We start from the raw sequence: 19,533 nt of genomic DNA, 5'->3' as shown, positions 1-19,533 counted from the left end.
CTGTGATTAACCTTTCATGATCTTGACTACTATTCAGTTATTGCCACATCTTGTGGCAGCGAGTTCCACATAATATATATTGCATAAAGAAGTACTTTCTTTTCCCTAGCAGTAGGTTCAGGGCAGTCAGTTCCCCTGGATGATCCCAAGTGCTGCAGTCAGGAATCAACCCGTACATCTGCACTCCTGCATAGACAGCTTGCCTAGCATAGTGAATAGAGTGCTTAGCCTGGAGTGGTGAGATTTGGGTTCAAATCTCCAGTAAGACTTTAAGCTGATGAGGTGAGTCTAGACCAGTGCTTCCCAAACTGGTGGGTCATGACCTGCCAGGCAGGGAAGCACTTGTCCTTGCCCCTTTAAGGGTTGGAGTGGGGAAGGCAGCAATGCAGGGCTCTCACCACCTCAAAACATGTAAAAAAAAAAGAAAAAATGGCACTTCCGGTTTTCATCGCAAATCCGAAAGTGCTCTTTCCCCCTTTTTTTTACATGTTTGGAGGCATGAGGAGCCCTGCAGAGGTCTCCCCAAACCCCCCAAGACTCCAGTGCTGGCTGCCTTGACTCATGGTCAAGGCAATCTTGGGGATCACATTGCTGCCATAGCCCCTCCCCTGCACACACTTACAGTATTCCCAATTCCCTTGAAGCAGTTTGGGAAGCACTGTTCTAGACCAATCTTGGGTTCCTGTGAATGTAAAAATGGGGGAAAACCTCATGTATGTCACATGGAGCTGGGGGGGGCAGCATACCGTATGCATCTTTAGTACAACTCAGTATCCAAGGTGAGAAGGTGACAGCCAAGGGATGGACATGTTCTATATGCAACGTCAGCTTGGTCTACAAGCAGGTGCTGCCACCTCATTCACACACATTGGCCATTTTGCTTCCAGATGCGAAACCACTGCCGACAGGGACATGGGCAATGTGAACTGGCTCATGATCAAGGCACACATTGTTAGACAAGGGGCCCTCCTTATCCGCCGGCTCGGCATGCGCAGATTTCAGTATTTGTGGATGTCAAGCCTGAGGCTGGAGGGCCTGAGGGGACCACCTGGACACGACCAGAAGGCACTTCCTGTTTGCGCTGGAGACTTCCAGTTGTGTCCAGAGGCCTTCTGAGGTCCCGACTATGGGCTGTTCTTATGTTCTTAATTTAATTATCCGTGGGAGGATCCCCCAGGGATACAGACAGCCCATGTATTATTTTTAGACCTTCTTTTAGAACAACATTTTCACAAGGTGGTACACAATAAACATAAAAAAGCAAAAAATGATAATGATTCAAAAACAATATTAATACATTCAATAGCAGGGTGCAGAGTCTGCCTTTTGTTCCCCTTCCTTTACCCCAACCTTCTCTCTACTGCAAAAATAAAGCATAAAACCTTCAAGCAGTGGCTTGCAAAGTGAACTAAGCCTGCCTTTTTAGACTGAGCCCAGGCCTAACTAGTCTAAGACTTCTCTCTTAGCAAAAGGGCTGCTGCCCAGGAGCAGTCCTGTGAACATCAGAGAAAAGAGAGCTGGGGGGTGCTATTGCTGGACCATATCTTTCTACATCTGCAAATCAAACTGGTAACAATAATTCAGTGGATTTGCCCTGGCGCAGGAGAGCAATATAAGCAAGCATAATTCTCCCCCTCCCTTTATGCAGGGGTGTGGTGTGGAGGTTTATATTAAAAAGCCTTTCATCACAGACATCATTAAAGCTATTTTGCTACTACAGGGACTGTAATGAGTCTCAAAGGCTTCTTAAAACGTTTAAGGAATAAAACTGCAAGCTGCCTTTGCCTATTTGCACAGTTTTGATAAACCCATTGAAGTTAATTTCCCAAGGATGCAGTGAAGAGAGCTGATGTACATGTGTGGCAGCCGTGGGATAGCTCGTCCAGCACAGGGAGCCATGTCAGACACGTATCAGAAGACACAGCCCCTGAGAGCTCCAGGAGACTGTCTGGTCTGCACAGTGCTCTTGGAGCCCCTGCCTCTTCTCATCATAACTGCTCCCTGTGCCACCCTGCTCCTGGTGAATGTCAGCAACCCATGCCAGGTCTGATATTGCTTCACCTCTGCAGGGCTAATCCTGCCATGAGGCCAGGCAAAGCAAAGTGCCGCAAGCAGAAAATTAGCAAGAGCGGCACATTTGAAACTGTTTCCTCTCTACCTCTGCTCACCTCTGCTACAGCCAAAAGCACTAGAGAGCTGCTGGAACCATTCTAGTCATTCCAACTCTATGGGTGGCACTCTCTCTTCCACTGTTTCCTCTTCATCTTTTGAAACTGCAATTGCTGCCGAATACCAAAGTCTCCAGGAATGAAAAGTGGAGAAGGCTTAGAAGGAGCAGAAAAGGGAAGGGAGCAGGGAAAAAGTGTGGTTATGTGGTAGAAATGGGGGGTGGGGCGGAAGCTGGCATTTGATGCCCTGATTTTGGCACAAACATGCTGAGGGCAGCAACAGTGTGTGCATTGTGCAAAAGAAGGCACCAGCGTATAAGATTTGCGCTATACACTATGTAACTCCAAGGAGCTGAGGGCAGAATACAAGGTGTCCCCCCATTTTTTGTTCTTGCAGTTTGCTCCTGTAAGATAGGTTAGCCTTAGAGAAAGTGACTGTCTAGGATCACTCAGTAAGCTTTGTGGGTGCATGGGGATTTTAACAAGGCCTAAGTCTGACATCTCCCCACTATACCACAATGGCACATTGTGTTGCTTGTACACATGTAGTTGTGCCCTGCTGCAGTTGCGGGGGAAGCACTGGCTTACCCTTCCTGGCCTGCTCACGGTGGTAACACAGCAAAGTTTTAGGGAGAGTGCTACAGACCAGCGGTAGAGCACATCCTTGGTATACCTAAGATCCAGGTTCAACTCCTGGAACCCAACAGCTGAAAGGAAATTCAGTAGCAGAATTTTGCCTGAGGCTGGTCAGCCAGTGTAAACCATGCTGGGCTAGACTGATGTACAGAGGTCTGACTTAATTCAAAGCAACTTCCTATGATTAACCAATCATCACTATTTAATTTCAAATTTTAGTGTATTTTTATTCCACCTTTCCAACCAATGATTGCTCAAGGCAACCAGCAACATATTGGAAACAATTAAAATCACAGAGTAGCATCTGAAACAGCAGCACAATAAAACAGCAGCAAACAGATCATGATTTTATGATCTATATCATAGAGTTGGAAGGTACCTAAAATGCCATCTCGTCCAACCCCCTGTCTGTAGCAGGAATCCTCCTAGAGCATTTTGAAGATTTCCAGTGAAGGAGAATCCACCACCTCCCTTGGCAATCTGTTCCACTGCTGAACCAATCTCTTCTCTTGCAGTTTGCTACCTTTGGATCTAGCTGAACTTTCAGAGGCAGTTGAGAACAAATTTGTCCTTTCTTCCATATGACAGCTGTCATATCCCCTCTTAGCCTTCTCTTTGAGACTAAAACATACCAAGATCCTTCAGCCTTACCTCACAGGGCTTGTTCTCTAGCCCTATTTTCAGTGTTCAATTTACAGATTGAACACTTGCTGAAACTTTGGAAATTTTGACCTGGTGATAGAAAGGGTGCAAGAACAGGAGCAAAGTGCTTCTCTTTTGGTAGGGAATTCCATAATCTGGGCAGGACCACAGAAGGCCCTCCCCCATGTCCCTACCCAAGACACATTGGCTGGGGAGTGGGCATAGCTCAGTGGTAGAGTCCCACCTGGGAAGAGACCAATCCCTGCCTGTCAGCAACCCCAACACATCATAACAAATGAGGAATCGGTATGGCACATGTCACATAGTCACAAACCCCTTAGCACACTACACTAGCAATTTGCAGAAGCACTTCCTGGTAAAAATTATCACTCTTTGGTAGCCTTTGAACAGGTCCAGGAAATGAAAGTGATGTGGGCAAGGCTTTTGTTTCTTGGACCTACTTCTGTGGGTGTCAGTCTTTCAAGCAAAGCAAAACCTCTCCTTTGGGAAATTAAGCATTTGGGCTGGACAAGCCCTAAGCAGATCCTTTGAGTTTGGTGAAGATCCTTTGAGTTTGGTGTGTGGGGGAAAAGCCACCTCTGCATCTCATGAATCCCCAGCTCTTAACAGAACCTGATAAATATGCACGCTTTAAGAACAATTAAGTGTGTAGCACCCAATGAAGCTTCTGCAACAGAGTAATTCTTTTTCCCAATTAAACACACACTCCTGGGCTCCAGCTGCAATTGAGGCAAATGGGCTCTTTGCATGCAAATCAGCGCTCTCTCCTAAATTGAATAGGGGAGAGTCAGCAGCAGGGGCAGTCAGCATTCATTAGGGAAGCTGGTTAATTGTACACATGGCTCCATGTTGTGCTTTTTACATCCTGCACTAAATGACACCCCTTCGAGCTAAGCTACAATAAAAGAGGCAGTTCCAGTTCAAATTCCTTTCTGAGAGGCCCTGAAGTTTGTTTGCAAGGAAGTTGACACTGCTGTGAATGAGAGGCCACGTTTGGGTCCATCACACTTTTTGAGATCGCTCAGTATGGGGCTTTATGCAATGCTTGCATGTGAGTCGTTCTGATATTGCCAAATTCTCTCTCTTTCTAACATGAACATACACACACTCCTACTTGAGGACTGGCTGTTATGTTACATGAACAAGAGAAATGGCTCCCCCTTCAGACTTTGATGTGTTTGGCAGTAAACTACAAGCACCTGGAATGCAAGTCACACCAACCTGCCAGGAGGGGAATGGAAACCAGTTTAGGCTGGCAGAAAAGTGTACAAAAGGAGCTATAACCAAGACTGGCTGGATCTTGCTGTGAATCTGTTTATTAACTGGAAACATATCTTTCCACTAAAAACAATCAATGGGGTTGTTGACAGTAGTTAAAATCTAAGACAAAACAGCCCCATGAAGACATCATTATCTGTGTGTATGTGGGGACGGATGGACCAAGAGCACACTAATAGTCATGCCACCAGTGCAATGCATCCAGACACCTCCATTTTCAGTGTTTCAAATCATGGGGAAAAGGTTGCTCTGCATTTGCCTGTGTGGCAAATGGGATTTGGCTAACATACTCCTGTGCCTGACCTTGGCGCAGGGGTGCCCAAACCCCGGCCCTGGGGCCACTTGCGGCCCTCGAGGACTCCCAATGTGGCCCTCAGGGAGTCCCAGTCTCCAATGAGCCTCTGGCCCTCCAGAGACTTGCTGGAGCCCACACTGGCCCAACGCAACTGCTTGCAGTGTGACGGCAACTGTTTGACCTGTCACGTGAGCTGTGGGATGAGGGCTCCCTCCACTGCTTGCTCTTTCACATCTGTGATGCAGCAGCGGCAGCAAAGGAAAGGCCAGCCTTGCTTTGTGCCAGGCCTTTTATAGGCCTTGAACTATTGCAAGACCTTCACACATTCATATAAGTTCATCTTTAATATATTCATTTATGTAAACTTATGTACATTTATTCAAATTTTAAATGTAAATTAATTCTTTTTTCCCCCCGGCCCTCCTGTTGTGAGATGATGTGGCCCTCCTGCCAAAAACTTTGGACACCCCTGCCTTGGCGCATTGTTTTCTTCACACAGATGATACCACCTGCTGCACACGGGCATTGCTATATGAAGCTGGTACTGCCTGTGCACTTGTTCCTGCTTTCCTGCCATACCTGCCTACCCTGTACATTTCATAAAGGGAGTGTCACAAAAGGCACTCTCTGCTCTCCGGTGCTCCCGGGGAAACTTAGAAAGACTCCCCATGATGGGGAAGTGCAAAAGAACACATGCTACACTCCCTTTCAACTGAACCCCTCCATTACCAACTACGTTTGTACTTTAGCCTCTCTTTTAATAAATGTCTTGCTGTGAATGTTATGTGTAGCTGCGAATGCGAGCTGAGCTCCGGGACAGTGAATTTGAATCAGCTGAGCTCAGCTGGCGCAGGGGTCTGGAGAGGGGGAGCGTGGGGAGGAGGTGGGAGGGAGGTGTTTTGGGGTGGGGACATTCCTGGGGGTGGGCAGGCAGGTGAGTGGGGAGCGGGAGGCCTAGGTGTTCCTGTCCCTGGGCATCCCGGGGCAGTCCTGGGCTGCTCAGATTTGCACTACCTCTTGAGGTGGCACAGATGCAAGTAGCCCCATTGGGACTGTAGTGTCTCTCTGCAGGTAAGAGGAAAAGTTTTCCCTTGCTCCTGGCTGAGCCTCTGGCTGTCTGGAACTTGAGCTGGATACAGCACAGGCCTGCCAGTCTGCCTGTTCCAGTGCAAGTTAGAATTGGGCTGTCTGTTTCTAAGGCAACTGTCTGCAATAACAGATCGTCTGTCCCTCCACAGAACCTTGAATATGAAGGTTTTGCTGGGATACCACTGCTAACAATTACACCTGTTCAATATAAATTCACGTAATCCTTATAAGGATATAAGAGGAAACCTGATGGATCAAATCAAAAGCTTATGTATTCTAGCATCTTCCAAGAAGTACACAAGCAGGACAGGAAGGAAATTACTCTAGAAATGTCTGCTGCTACTTGCTCCTCAGCACCAGTCAGTGATAGAGTAGTATTTAGTAGTTAGACTGCCACTGTGTACAGAGCTTTCACAGAGCCATCATGACTAATGACCACTGAGATTTTCTAATTCTTTTTTAAAGTTGACATCATAGTATCAGTACATCTTGTGGCAGGAAATTCCAGGGAAACTCTAGTTCCATCATAGACCTATACTGCACAGAGCTGATGTGGCACAGCTAAGAGGTAGAGCTGCCAATCTGCCTTCTCTGGTTTGAATCTCACTCCTACTATGAATTCTCACTCAGTAGCCTTAGGCATTCCTCTTCCGCTCAGTCTTACAGCCCAATGCTATCCGGTTCCCTGCCATAGCATCAGCCACACCAAAATGGGCTGCGCTGCATGCTGTGGTGGTGGTGGTGAGGGGGGAATTTATTCCCTTACCTCTCTGTAAGCCTCCCAATCACCAATAGGCCTCCTCAGACCTGTGCCAGCCCCTTGGCTGGAGCAAATCTGAGGAGAGAAAGGGGGCGTGTCAGAGGCAAAGAAGGGGTTTAGCACAGGTTACGTGTGCCAGGACCTACTTGCGCCTACACACCCCGTTCTGCCCACCTCACCTGCAGTTCCCTGAGCAGCCAGATGCAACAGTGTGCCGCTGCCACCATTTCAGGTGGTGGATTCAAAATTGCTAGTGGCGGCTCACTCTTTGCAATATTGTCGGGCCTTTGTTATGTCATTACATCACAACTGGCCCTATAGGATTGGGCTGTTAATCTTCTTCATCTCCAATGTGGGAATAAATAATAGGTTTGTTATGAGGACTATATTGAGATAATACATGCAAAGCACTTGATGCCCTCAGAAAGATCCTATCCAACAGTATTATAATCATAGACAGGTGAAAGCAGAAATTAAAGAATACTATAATCAAGATGCGGCCTGCCTTGTTTGCCTGGTGACTTTGACAGGGGGCCTCTGGGGGGCTCCATTAGCACAGCTGATTCCTTTAATACACTTAAAAGATGCCCTGGCACCTGGCCCATCTTTGGTCACTCACTCACTCCCTCCCTCACTGGTCACTCACCTCTGGTGTGATTTCAATCTTCTCGTAGCGTCGTTTGAAGGGGAGGGTCAGCACCTCAGCTCTGCGGTAGGACATGGGTGGCGGCAGGCAGTCGACCATCAGGTCTGTGCGGTGGGACTGGGTTGGTGGGGGCTGAGTGTACTGCTCAGGGCAAACCACGTGGAGAGGCTAGAAAAAAGAGGTGGGGAAGACACAATTGCTGTTCCGTTCAAATCTAGTATTTGACAGAGCAAGATAGAGCCTCTGACAGAGCAAGATTAAGGGCGCAATCCTAACCCCTGATGTCAGTGCTTTCCAGCACTGGCATAGCGGTGCCAGTGAGACATGTGCTGCATTCTGCAGTTGGGTGTCATTCACGGAGGCTTCCTTAAAGAAAAGGAATGTTTGTTCCCTTACCTCAGAGCTGCATTGCCCTTATGTCAGTGCTGGAAAGTACTGACATAAGGGGTTAGGATTGCGCCCTAAATAACCTAAGCACATGCTTTCCAAAGTGAAGGAGCTGTCTAAAATCCTAGTAAACCAGAGAAAAAAAAAGCATTAAAAAAATCACCAAGAACCAGTTAAAAGCCCTTGGAGAGTGAAAAGGTCACCTGAAGATAAAAACGTCTGGCATCAGCTGGATCTGCCTAGGGCAGGGCATCCCTGAAAGGCCTTCCTCTTGGAGTCAGCTGCCTAACCACTGGGCACACCTGGAGGAGGATCTCCAATTTAAACCTGGTTACTTCTGGGGGGGGGGGGGGGAGGGTGGCAGCAAAGCTACCATTTCTGGAAACAGCCATATAGTTATAATTTGCAAACAGCCATATATCCAGCCCTATGGAACTGGATGAACAGAGCATCCAGTTTCCTTTTGTGTTGAGCACCCCAAGATAAGTTAGTCTGATCAAATTACCTGTACTTCCTTAAGTAGTTTGGACACTTGGATAAAATTCAGCCTGGTGTCTATGGGACAGTAAACACACTTCATCGCTAGTGGCTGATATGGGGCCAGCGCATCCAGGTAAGAGAAGTCAGGCTCTGCGAACAGAAGATGGGAAACAAAAGAAGGAGGCTATTGAATGTCAGGTAAGTATTGACGTCACCACTTGGAGAAGTCCTGTGCTTTCCTGCAGGACCAGAGACACCTCACACAGAAGAACAGCTTGTATACAGAGGGTCCTCTCTATTGCCTCTCCGTTAATTGATTTCTTGCAGTTACAGGTCCAATTAATGAGGAACATTGCATAAAAATTCCCTGTGCTTACAAGAATTCTTGGATGAAAGCTCAAAGTCTCTGAATTTTTTCAAATGTATGGCATGGTCCAGCATCACTATCCACAACCCACACCCAGCAGATACATTTCTCACTGTGCATCCAGCTGTGCATCACCACTCTCTAGTTCTGTTGCTCCCCCCCTTTAAACCTTACGAACAGCAAAAACCTATGCATGTCTACTCAGAAGTCCCACTGTATTCACTTGGGCCTTACTCCCAGAAAAAGTGAGTATAGGATTGCAGGGTAAACCTCCACCAACATCCAATCAGCCAAGCTGAACAAAACTAATTGCATGGGAAAAGCCCTGGTTTCAACATTCACAATGCTAATCTTTTCAACAACTCATAAGCAAAAATAGGAACATGCTTGGAACGCCCCAAGTGTCATGTCAAAGAACTGTTTTTGAACTTCTGCCGCTGAAGGGTCAATTCTACTTTCTATATGCTGTACGTGTGTACTCTGGGATTGCCTGTTTTCTACCAATTTAAAAGCCAAAGGAGTGTTCTGTTCTAGAGACAATTGTTTTGCAAGATGTTATCAACGGTTCAAGATAGGCCTCAACTGCAGAATATAATATAGCATGCTGTGCAACACATGGTGCCTGAGCATGTGGATGCGGGAGAACCCGTGGACATTATATATCTGGACTTTCAGAAGGCATTTGACACGGTCCCTCACCAAAGGCTACTGAAAAAACTCCACAGTCAGGGAATTAGAGGACAGGTCCTCTCGTGGATTGAGAACTGGTTGGAGGCCAGGAAGCAGAGAGTGGGTGTCAATGGGCAATTTTCACAATGGAGAGAGGTGAAAAGCGGTGTGCCCCAAGGATCTGTCCTGGGACCGGTGCTTTTCAACCTCTTCATAAATGACCTGGAGACAGGGTTGAGCAGTGAAGTGGCTAAGTTTGCAGACGACACCAAACTTTTCCGAGTGGTAAAGACCAGAAGTGATTGTGAGGAGCTCCAGAAGGATCTCTCCAGACTGGCAGAATGGGCAGCAAAATGGCAGATGCGCTTCAATGTCAGTAAGTGTAAAGTCATGCACATTGGGGCAAAAAATCAAAACTTTAGATATAGGCTGATGGGTTCTGAGCTGTCTGTGACAGATCAGGAGAGAGATCTTGGGGTGGTGGTGGACAGGTCGATGAAAGTGTCGACCCAATGTGCGGCGGCAGTGAAGAAGGCCAATTCTATGCTTGGGATCATTAGGAAGGGTATTGAGAACAAAACGGCTAATATTATAATGCCGTTGTACAAATCGATGGTAAGGCCACACCTGGAGTATTGTGTCCAGTTCTGGTCGCCGCATCTCAAAAAAGACATAGTGGAAATGGAGAAGGTGCAAAAGAGAGCGACTAAGCTGATTACGGGGCTGGGGCACCTTCCTTATGAGGAAAGGCTACGGCGTTTGTGCCTCTTCAGCCTAGAAAAGAGACGCTTGAGGGGGGACATGATTGAGACATACAAAATTATGCAGGGGATGGACAGAGTGGATAGGGAGATGCTCTTTACACTCTCACATAATACCAGAACCAGGGGACATCCACTAAAATTGAGTGTTGGGCGGGTTAGGACAGACAAAAGAAAATATTTCTTTACTCAGCGCGTGGTCGGTCTGTGGAACTCCTTGCCACAGGATGTGGTGCTGTCGTCTAGCCTAGACGCCTTTAAAAGGGGATTGGACGAGTTTCTGGAGGAAAAATCCATTATGGGGTACAAGCCATGATGTGTATGCGCAACCTCCTGATTTTAGGAATGGGTTAAGTCAGAATGCCAGATGTAGGGGAGAGCACCAGGACGAGGTCTCTTGTTATCTGGTGTGCTCCCTGGGGCATTTGGTGGGCCGCTGTGAGATACAGGAAGCTGGACTAGATGGGCCTATGGCCTGATCCAGTGGGGCTGTTCTTATGTTCTTATGTTCTTAGCATTAATGTGCATGCATTTACACTGATGTGCACTAGAGATAAGATGTAGCTGTTCCCCTCTTTGAAATTCATTCTAGGGAGTTCTAGCGCCTCTGGGGAAGAAGCTGAGCCCTGAAGCGTGAGGCTAACAGTTCACACTCACCAATGTTTTAAACAAGTCCACCACATGAGTAGAGGTGTTTGAAAATTGTTTTAATTACCTTACTCAGAAGTAAGCCCATTATGTTCAGCAAAACTTAAGCTGTCATCCTATCTTACTCACCAGAAACAATCACTTTTAACCATGAGGCAAAAGATAGGAACAAAACAGAGAGAGGTTCACTAGGGACAAGCAGGGTCAACTGAGGTGGTTGCCTCAAGAGTGCAGCAACTGTTACCCTGCACATGCCTGATCCTGTCTGATCTTGGAAGCTAAGCAGGGGCAGGCCTGGTTAGTACTTGGATGGGAGACCGCCTGGGAATACTGGGTGCTGTAGGCTTATACCATAGTCTTTCGAGACTGAAGGTTGCCAACCAAGGGGTGCCTCAAGAGGCAGATTGGTGGGAAGTGCCCACCGCTCTTTGCCCACTCGTCTCTACTGCACTTCCTCCTCCCATTCTTTGGACCTGAAAAGGGAGATAGAGCAGAAGAGGAAGTGTGGAGGAGAGGCAAGTGGCGCACTACGCAGATGAAATGAGCATCAACAGGGAAAGTGTAGCTGTCGAGGAAAGGGGGGCCAGGGTGGGGAGAATACTGAATCCAGCTGCTCATTCCCGCTGCCAAACAACCAAATGCTGGGCTTTAATTTTCCAAAAGACCTTTATGCACAGAGCTTGTACTGTATGAACTGCAGAAGCCAACTTTGAGACATCTCACTGTGTGGGCAGTTTCCCGCCCAGCTAGTGCATAGCACCAAGGCTGGATTCAAGCACAGAGCTCAAATCTTGGAGTGAACACTTATGTTCTCCATCCTCCCCCCCAAGGATCTTTGGTTAGACTGGTGAAAATTATATCCATCATTAGACTCCTCTCAATCAAGTAAGAACTGTGGCAATGCATCCAGAAGGATCATGGCCTAGTTTTTCCTTTCCTGTTGCAGGGTTAATCTAGAGAACTGGGCAGAGGGGAGCAGGGAAAGAGAGGACACATCTCTTGCTTTTCATAATATCTTCCCTGCCAGGGGTTCTTAACCTTTTTATTATTACAGACCCCCCAATGGATTGCCCAACACATCCCCATACTCCCTTCGCGAGACTGTCAAAAATCATCATCATTACCAGTCTGATTAGGTCCTAGTATGACTTCAAAAGATGTCAGTAGCTTGGTTTTACTTTACGTATGGATAGCTAAGAACAGAACACTGCAATCTGTATTGAAAATGGTGACAGTTAATAATCTAATCCGGGGTGCCCAAACCCCAGCCCTGGGACCACTTGCGGCCCTCGAGGACTCCCAATGCGGCCCTTAGGGAGCCCCCAGTCTCCAATGAGCCTCTGGCCCTCCAGAGACTTGCTGGAGCCCGCACTGGCCCAATGCAACTGCTCTTAGCTTGAGGGCAACTGTTTGACCTCTAGCGTGAGCTGTGGGATGAGGGCTCCCTCCACTGCTTGCTGTTTCACATTTGTGATGTAGTAGCAGCAGCAAAGGAAAGGCCAACCTTGTTTTGTGCAAGGCCTTTTATAGACCTTGAGCTATTGCAAGACCTTCATTCATTCATATAAGTTCATCTTTAATATATTCATTTATGTAAACATGTAAATTTATTCGATTTTTAAATGTAAATTAATTCTTTTTTCCCCTGGCCCTTGACACAGTGTCAGAGAGATGATGTGGCCCTCCTGCCAAAAACTTTGTACACCCCTGATCTATTCTAATCTAACAACAATTTTTAAAGAGTTGTTTAGCAACTGAATCCAATATCCCCATCATTTGGTTCCCCTATCCTTTTTTTAAAAAAAATTCAGATATGGGGATAGGTACAAAGGTACATACGTAGGTTGGGGGAATACAAAGGAAAGATACATTAGGTTTCCACTATACTACAATTTTGGTTTTTTTGTCTTTCAAACAACTACAGATCTGTCACATCTTCTGAATTATTTTGTTCTATTTATTCTCTTTCTAACCAATTGTAAAAAACTTCCCATATATTCTTAATTCTATCTAATTTACCATCTTCATGTAATCTTTCTGATAAAATATCCATTTCAACTATTTCATAAATTTTTTCTATCAACATGTTCATATTTGGCACCTCTATATTTTTCCACATCTGTGCAAATAAAACTCTTGCTGCAGTGTTGATGTGGATCAAAACATGTCTAATATTTCTACTATAAGTATCTGATATAATATTTAGGAGAAATAATTATGGAACAAAGGGGACAGAATATTTTAACATGTACATTTTCCCAATACTTTTTTACTTTAGAGCAGGTTCACCACATATGGTAAAATGTGCCCACAGAATCTTTACATTTCTAGCATTTATTAGACAATCCTGTATACATTTTAGCTAGTTTATCAGGTGAAAAATGCCACCTATAAAACCTTTTGTAAATATTTTCTTTAAACGAAACTGCTTTAGTTAATCTATTATTTTTCCATATTTGCTCCCAACTTTCCAAAGGTATAGTATGTCCAATATTTTTTGCCCATTGTATCATTGTGTCTTTTACCATTTCCTCTTCCATATTTATATCTAATAAAAACTTATACATCTTTTTTATATATTTCCTTCATCTTCTAAAAATATCAAAGACAGTATCATGTAAATGTATATCTGTTTTTTTTTTTTTATCTTCCTTCAATCTTGATTTTATTTGGATTTCTAACCACCAATCCAGAGTTATACCTTTATTATTAAGTTCTTCTTTTGACCACATTTCTGTTTTTTCATTTAGCAGCTCTCAATAAATTTTATTTTGCGATTCATCAATCCAATCTGGTTTGGTCGCTATCTCCAATGGTTTAATCCATATTGGTATTTTCTCATAGAGCTTATATCTAATCTGCTCCCATACTTGTAGCAATGCTCTTCTTATTAAATGTTGTTTAAAATGTCCATAATACTTAGCTTTATCGTATATAAGAAAAGCATGCCATTCAATTTGAAGATCATAAGCTTCTAATTTTAATAAATCTTTTATTCTTCAGATTTGCCCATTCTTTAATACAGTTTAAAGCTGCAGCTTGATAATATATTTCCCAATTTGGGAGTCCAAATCCAGCCCGTTCTTTAGAGTCTTATAGAATCTTTATCTTAATTCTTGCTTTCTTACCTTGCCAAACAAATTTAGTTAAGACTCTATTTAATTCCATTAAAAAAATTCCCTTTAAGTAGAATTGGGATAGTTTGAAATAAGAACATCACTTTAGGTAATTCATTTTAATTGTTGCGATCCTGCCCATAAAAGAAAGTTTCAACTTGCTCCATTTTTCTAAGTCTTTTTAAATTACGTTTAACAGTTTCAAATAATTATCTTCCAACAGGATGCTGGATCTTTAAGTTAAAATTATACCCAAATATTTGATTTTAGAAGTTATTTGTAAACCATACTCTTGTAGTTGTTGTTTCTCCTTTTCTCTTATATTTTTCACTAACAGTTTAGTCTGTTGATAATTAATCTTTAATCCACCTACTTTTCCATAATTATTTAAATCTTCCAATAAAAATTTCAAAGAATTACTTGGGTTTTCCAATATAAATACCAAATCATCTGCATATGCTTGCAATTTAAAGATTTCATTCTGTATTTTTACTCCTGTAATATTGCCATCTGTTCTTATTATATCATTTAATATTTCCAGTGAAAGGATAAAGTGCAATGGTGAAAGCGGACATCCTTGTCGGGTTCCTTGTTGGATCGATATTTCCTTTGTAAATTCTCTGTTTATTCTTATTTTTGCCTTTTGTGTAGAATAGATTCCTCGGATGACTTTTGTAAAATTTCCTCAAATCTCATTTCTGTTAATTGTTGTATCATAAAACCCCAGTCCACGTTATCGAATGCTTTCTGTGCGTATGGAAAGACCAAACCCATCTTTTTTCCTGGATGTGCTTCAAAATATTCTAACATATCAATAATTATCCTCACATTATTTTTCAAATGTCTCTCTGGTAAAAAACCTGCCTGGTCTTCATGTATTATCTGGATTAAAATCTTTTTCATCCTTGTCGCTAATACTGTAGCAAAAATCTTATATTCAACATTCAGCAATTGGTCTATAGTTTTTAATTTCTTTTGCATCTGTATCTTGTTTATGTATCAACGTTATTATAGCCTCTTTGCATGTCTCTGGCATCTCACCTGTTTTTCAGATCTCATCCAATACCATCTTAAAAGGAGTTTGCAGGATTTCTTCAAATTTATTATAATATTCGAACGGTAGACCATCAGGTCCAGGAGTCTCTCTTTTTTGTTTCTTAAAGGCTTCACACATCTCTTGAATTGTAATTTTATGTTCTAATAAATCTTTTTGTTCTTTTGAGAGTCTTTTTATTATTGTTGGCTAAATATTTTCTTTGTTTCTCTATATCTAACTCCTTTTTGTTGTATAACAGTTGAAAATAACATTTTATAATCCTTTTCATCTCTTGCATTTTTGTTTTTTCCTCCCCAGTCTGGTCTTTGAGTGCCTTTATCTGATTCTTCTGTCTTTCTTTCTTGAGTTTATATGCTAAGCATCTTCCCGGTTTATTTGCATTCTCAAAAAAAGATTGTTTTATCATTCTCAAATTTCTTTCCATTTCTTCCGTTTGTACCACTCTAAGTTCATGTTGTAATTTCTGTATTTTCTGTTTAATAGCTTCATTTGAGGGATTGCCTTGACTTTTCTTCTCTTCCTCCTTTAGCTTCTGCATTATCTGATTTATCTTCAAGTTTTGCTTTCTTCTCATTTTTGCCACATAGCTCATGGCAATCCCTCTAAAAAAGCTTTACTAGTATCCCATATTGTTTGTATTTTCATCTGCAGTTGAATATTAATTTTAAAAAATCCATTTCTTTTTTAACATATTGGACAAATTCTTGATCTTCCAGCAGGTTAACATCAAATCTCCAGAGTCCTTTCCTTTTTTGTCTGTTTATTGTCAATAATATTGGGTTATGGTATTTGGTTCCCCTATCCTAAAGGGGTTTGGGTACCCCTCCAGTTAAGAATAGCAGTTCTAGTCCCCCCCTTTTACAAATCTGTCAGTATTAAAAGCAGTCTACTTTTTACTTGTGACCTAAAGCCAGGATCCAGCTCAAGATGTTTCACTCCAAAGTGAAGACATTAAATTAGACCAGCTAAACACTTATAACACTCGTTAGAGCCCTGAACGAGTTAGAGACACTCGTTAGACACTTATAACTCTGTGGCTTATTTATTAAAAAACGAGACATCAAGATCATTTTGTGGCTACCCAAAAAAAGAATATGAATCTGCAAGTTTGAAAGGCCTCTTCTGGTGCTATCTCAGTAGCATGAAAGTTGCTGTGGCAGGTCTTGCCCTTGGGGTAACACTGGGAGCCTTGGGTGGCATGTGGGAGGAATCCATAACTAGGCTCCTCACAGTGCCAGTGTTAGCTCAGTTTACAGGAGTGGTGGTACTAGCATGGGAATTAGCCATATAGTGAAACCTTCTCAGATGACGAAAAGCTTCTGACATTATCTCAGTGGCACAGAAGGAAATCCACTGCAGTGGCTCCTGTGCCATGGAAGGGGCCCTCATCCAAGTGGCGGGGGGAATCACTACTGCTAAATGTAGCCAGTTCATTTGGGCATTCATGCTGCCTGCCTGGTCAGAAGATAATTTTACTTAGATGAAATCAACATTTTTAAAATTTATTTTTTTTAAAAAACATTTGGTATCCTGTTCCTCAATCGAAGTGTTCTCAGATCGGCTTATGATAACATTAAAATCCACAACAACAAACTTAGGAAACAAAAAATATTAACAAAGAACATAAGAACAGCCCCGCTGGATCAGGCCATAGGCCCATCTAGTCCAGCTTCCTGTATCTCAAATGCCTCAGGAAGCACACAAGACAACAAGAGACCTGTATCCTGGTGCCCTCCCTTGCATCTGGTACTCTGAGGTCATCTACTTCTAAAATCAGGAGGATGCACATACACATCATGGCTTGTAACCTGTGATGGATTTTTCCTCCAGAAGAAAGATGCAGAATAAAGATACAGGGTACAACTTCACCAATATAAGCAAAATTAAAATAAAGTGGTTGGGAAAACATAAGTGTTTTCATTTGGTGCAATTTCATTTGGAAACAGTTCATGGGCATCGATTACCTGAGTCTGAGCTAGACTTCATGATTGCCATTTACACAAGGAATTGATACACAGTTACCATTTTAATTTCAAAAGCAGGATCTAATTCCTATTTGAGCAAGTAGTAGCCATTAATATACAGACACAGTTGCTCTTAGACGTCAGCAAGAACCTCAGAAGAACCCTGCTGCGTTCAAACACAAGTCCATTGAGTACAGTATTCTGCTTCCTGCTGTGAGAAACCAAATGCTTCCAACAATCATATTTTAAAAAAAGAGGCAACTAATTTCAGCAACTTCCCAAACTCTGTGAAACTTCAGTTCAAAAGCAGCTCTGAAGATGGTGGTCAGAGAGAGAGCGAACAACCATGGATCTGTTCCTTTAGTTTAACCCAGCCCCACTGGTATTCTTACCAACAGATTAGAAATCTGGTCTTGCTTCCCCATCAACTGTACCAGAACTCTCACCTGTAAATATAATGGTGTTCAGGCTGGATTTCCCCCACAGCTCCATGAAATGCACCACGTCCCCAAACCGAAGGGAGGGATGACCGGTGAAGACCACGCAAGGCTGCTTAAAGTCATTGCTGAAGTCTCCATGGATACTGGGGTAATGCTTCAGTTTGTTGGTCTGGATGAGCTGGAAGCATGAAGGCCGGCTGATTCATCAACTGTTTCCTTTAATTATTATTTAACACATTCACAAGGAAAACTAATGGATAACTGCATTCTAAAAATGCCATGCAAAATCATATAATTGGTGATTAACTTTCTAGATGGCAATGCCATCCATAGCATAAATAACAATAGGGTATGATTAGAGCCCCCTTTTCTTGGAAATCATAACTGAGCCTGCCTTCTCTAGCTCTGCTATTAACCCACAAAATGGTCATTATGCTAAGAACTCGTGTGTGTGGAGCGAGAGGGATCATTATTTAAAGAACTCCAGTGGGGAAACATACAACATGCCCCACTAAATCTCCACCTGGGGTAAAAGCTATACCTGCCTCCTGTCCTTGCTGACCTTGTGTGTAGGGCAAAATTTTGCTCCTACTCAACTGAGCCTTGTTTGCAACCTGTTTCCTTTATACCACCAAATTCAATGGAAGCCAATGAGAATGGATCTACATCCAATCATTGCATAATTGGATGTGATGCTAGAGGGTGATGGAATCTGGAGAACTGGTATGCACAGATATCTTACTAGAGCATTAATAAGGTAGTGTGTGCAATAATCTTTTGGAACCTTTCAATATCACTATAATATTAGTCATCTATTTTCCCATCTTCCAGATGGGAAATGAAGTTGGAGAAACCATGGCTGAGCAGAGGTTGGAATGTGGTCCATATGCAACACTCTTATCCACTGCTCCACAATATGTTCTCAGTATTTCCTTCACAACAGTGCCTGGCAGTTCTTAACTGGGGCTCAGCTACAGAGCATGCAAATAGCTCCCCTGCCCTGCCTCTTTCTACAAGACGGCAGCTTCTAATCTCCCCTAGTGTGGCACTTAAAATACACGCATTAAAATACAAATACACTCTGGAAGTTAATAAGCTTTCACTCTTCCAAACGGTCCTGTAATTAAGCAGAATAATGATTTTTGATTGGATCCGCTGAAGTGCCACACTCGGCATCCAAGCATTACCTCCAGCGACAGGGGCCGAGAGCCTGGGCAGACAACGTGCCAGGCGAGGACTACCCTGCAAAATATGGATTTTGGTTCTGAGAAGGAAGATAAACTCACAAGGAGTTATTCAAATTTCCAGTCCACACTGCATGCGGACTCTGGGTCTTTGACCAACTGCATACACCAGACACAATAATCCTGCTTTTTGTTCTATATTCGCATCTGTTTTAGGAGAAACTTGCTCCTTTTTAATTTTTAAAAACAAAAGGTTTGAGGAACTTTGAATTATGTGCCTTATACTACGTTCCATGTGTATGCAATGCAAGAAAAAAAAACACTGGCCTGTGTGTGAAGCCACTGCATGGCATTTGCAAAAGACTCTGTGCAGTGGGAAAAGCAGCACTTTTTTAAGAAACGCCGTGAAGAGGGAACTTTAATCACAACCACTTATCAGGTGAAGATGTTGTTTTGGGGGGCCAGGCTGGGGCTGTGGGCACCTGTACCTAGTTCCAGAGCTGGACAATGTGTCCATGAGAGCCGTTTACTAGAAGCATAGCAGGCAGCACTCTGTTACTGGAGAACATAAGAACAGCCCCACTGGATCAGGCCATAGGCCTATCTAGTTCAGCTTCCTGTATCTCACAGGAATGCCCCAGGGAGCTCACCAGATAACAAGAGACCTCATTCTGGTGCCCTTCCTTGCATCTGGCATTCTGACATAGCCCATTTCTAAAATCAGGAGGTTGCACATACACATCATGGCTTGTAACCCATAATGGATTTTTCCTCCAGAAACTTGTCCAATCCCCTTTTAAAGGTGTCCAGGCCAGACGCCATCACCACATCTTGTGGCAAGGATTTCCACAGACCAACCACACGCTGAGTAAAGAAATATTTTCTTTTGTCTGTTCTAACTCTCCCAACACTCAATTTTAGTGGA

General features: G+C 43.5%; 1 protein-coding gene across 1 annotated transcript in view; it reads right to left on the bottom strand.

Moving 5' to 3' along the window:
- INTS9 (integrator complex subunit 9) overlaps window positions 1–19,533 on the bottom strand; it is a 77,282-nt gene that overhangs the window by 7,542 nt on the left and 50,207 nt on the right. Inside the window, exons 12-14 of the mRNA XM_066611959.1 lie at window positions 17,431–17,602; window positions 8,428–8,552; window positions 7,536–7,703 (exon numbers count right to left, since the gene is read on the bottom strand). Coding sequence (XP_066468056.1) covers window positions 7,536–7,703; window positions 8,428–8,552; window positions 17,431–17,602 — 465 coding nt within the window. The remainder of the gene's footprint in view (window positions 1–7,535; window positions 7,704–8,427; window positions 8,553–17,430; window positions 17,603–19,533) is intronic.

This window comes from Tiliqua scincoides, chromosome 1, assembly GCF_035046505.1.
Source record: "Tiliqua scincoides isolate rTilSci1 chromosome 1, rTilSci1.hap2, whole genome shotgun sequence".
NCBI classification, from domain to species: Eukaryota; Metazoa; Chordata; class Lepidosauria; order Squamata; family Scincidae; genus Tiliqua; species Tiliqua scincoides.
Note: the sequence above shows the minus strand (reverse complement) of the source record. Positions and strands in the feature narration are given on the sequence as shown.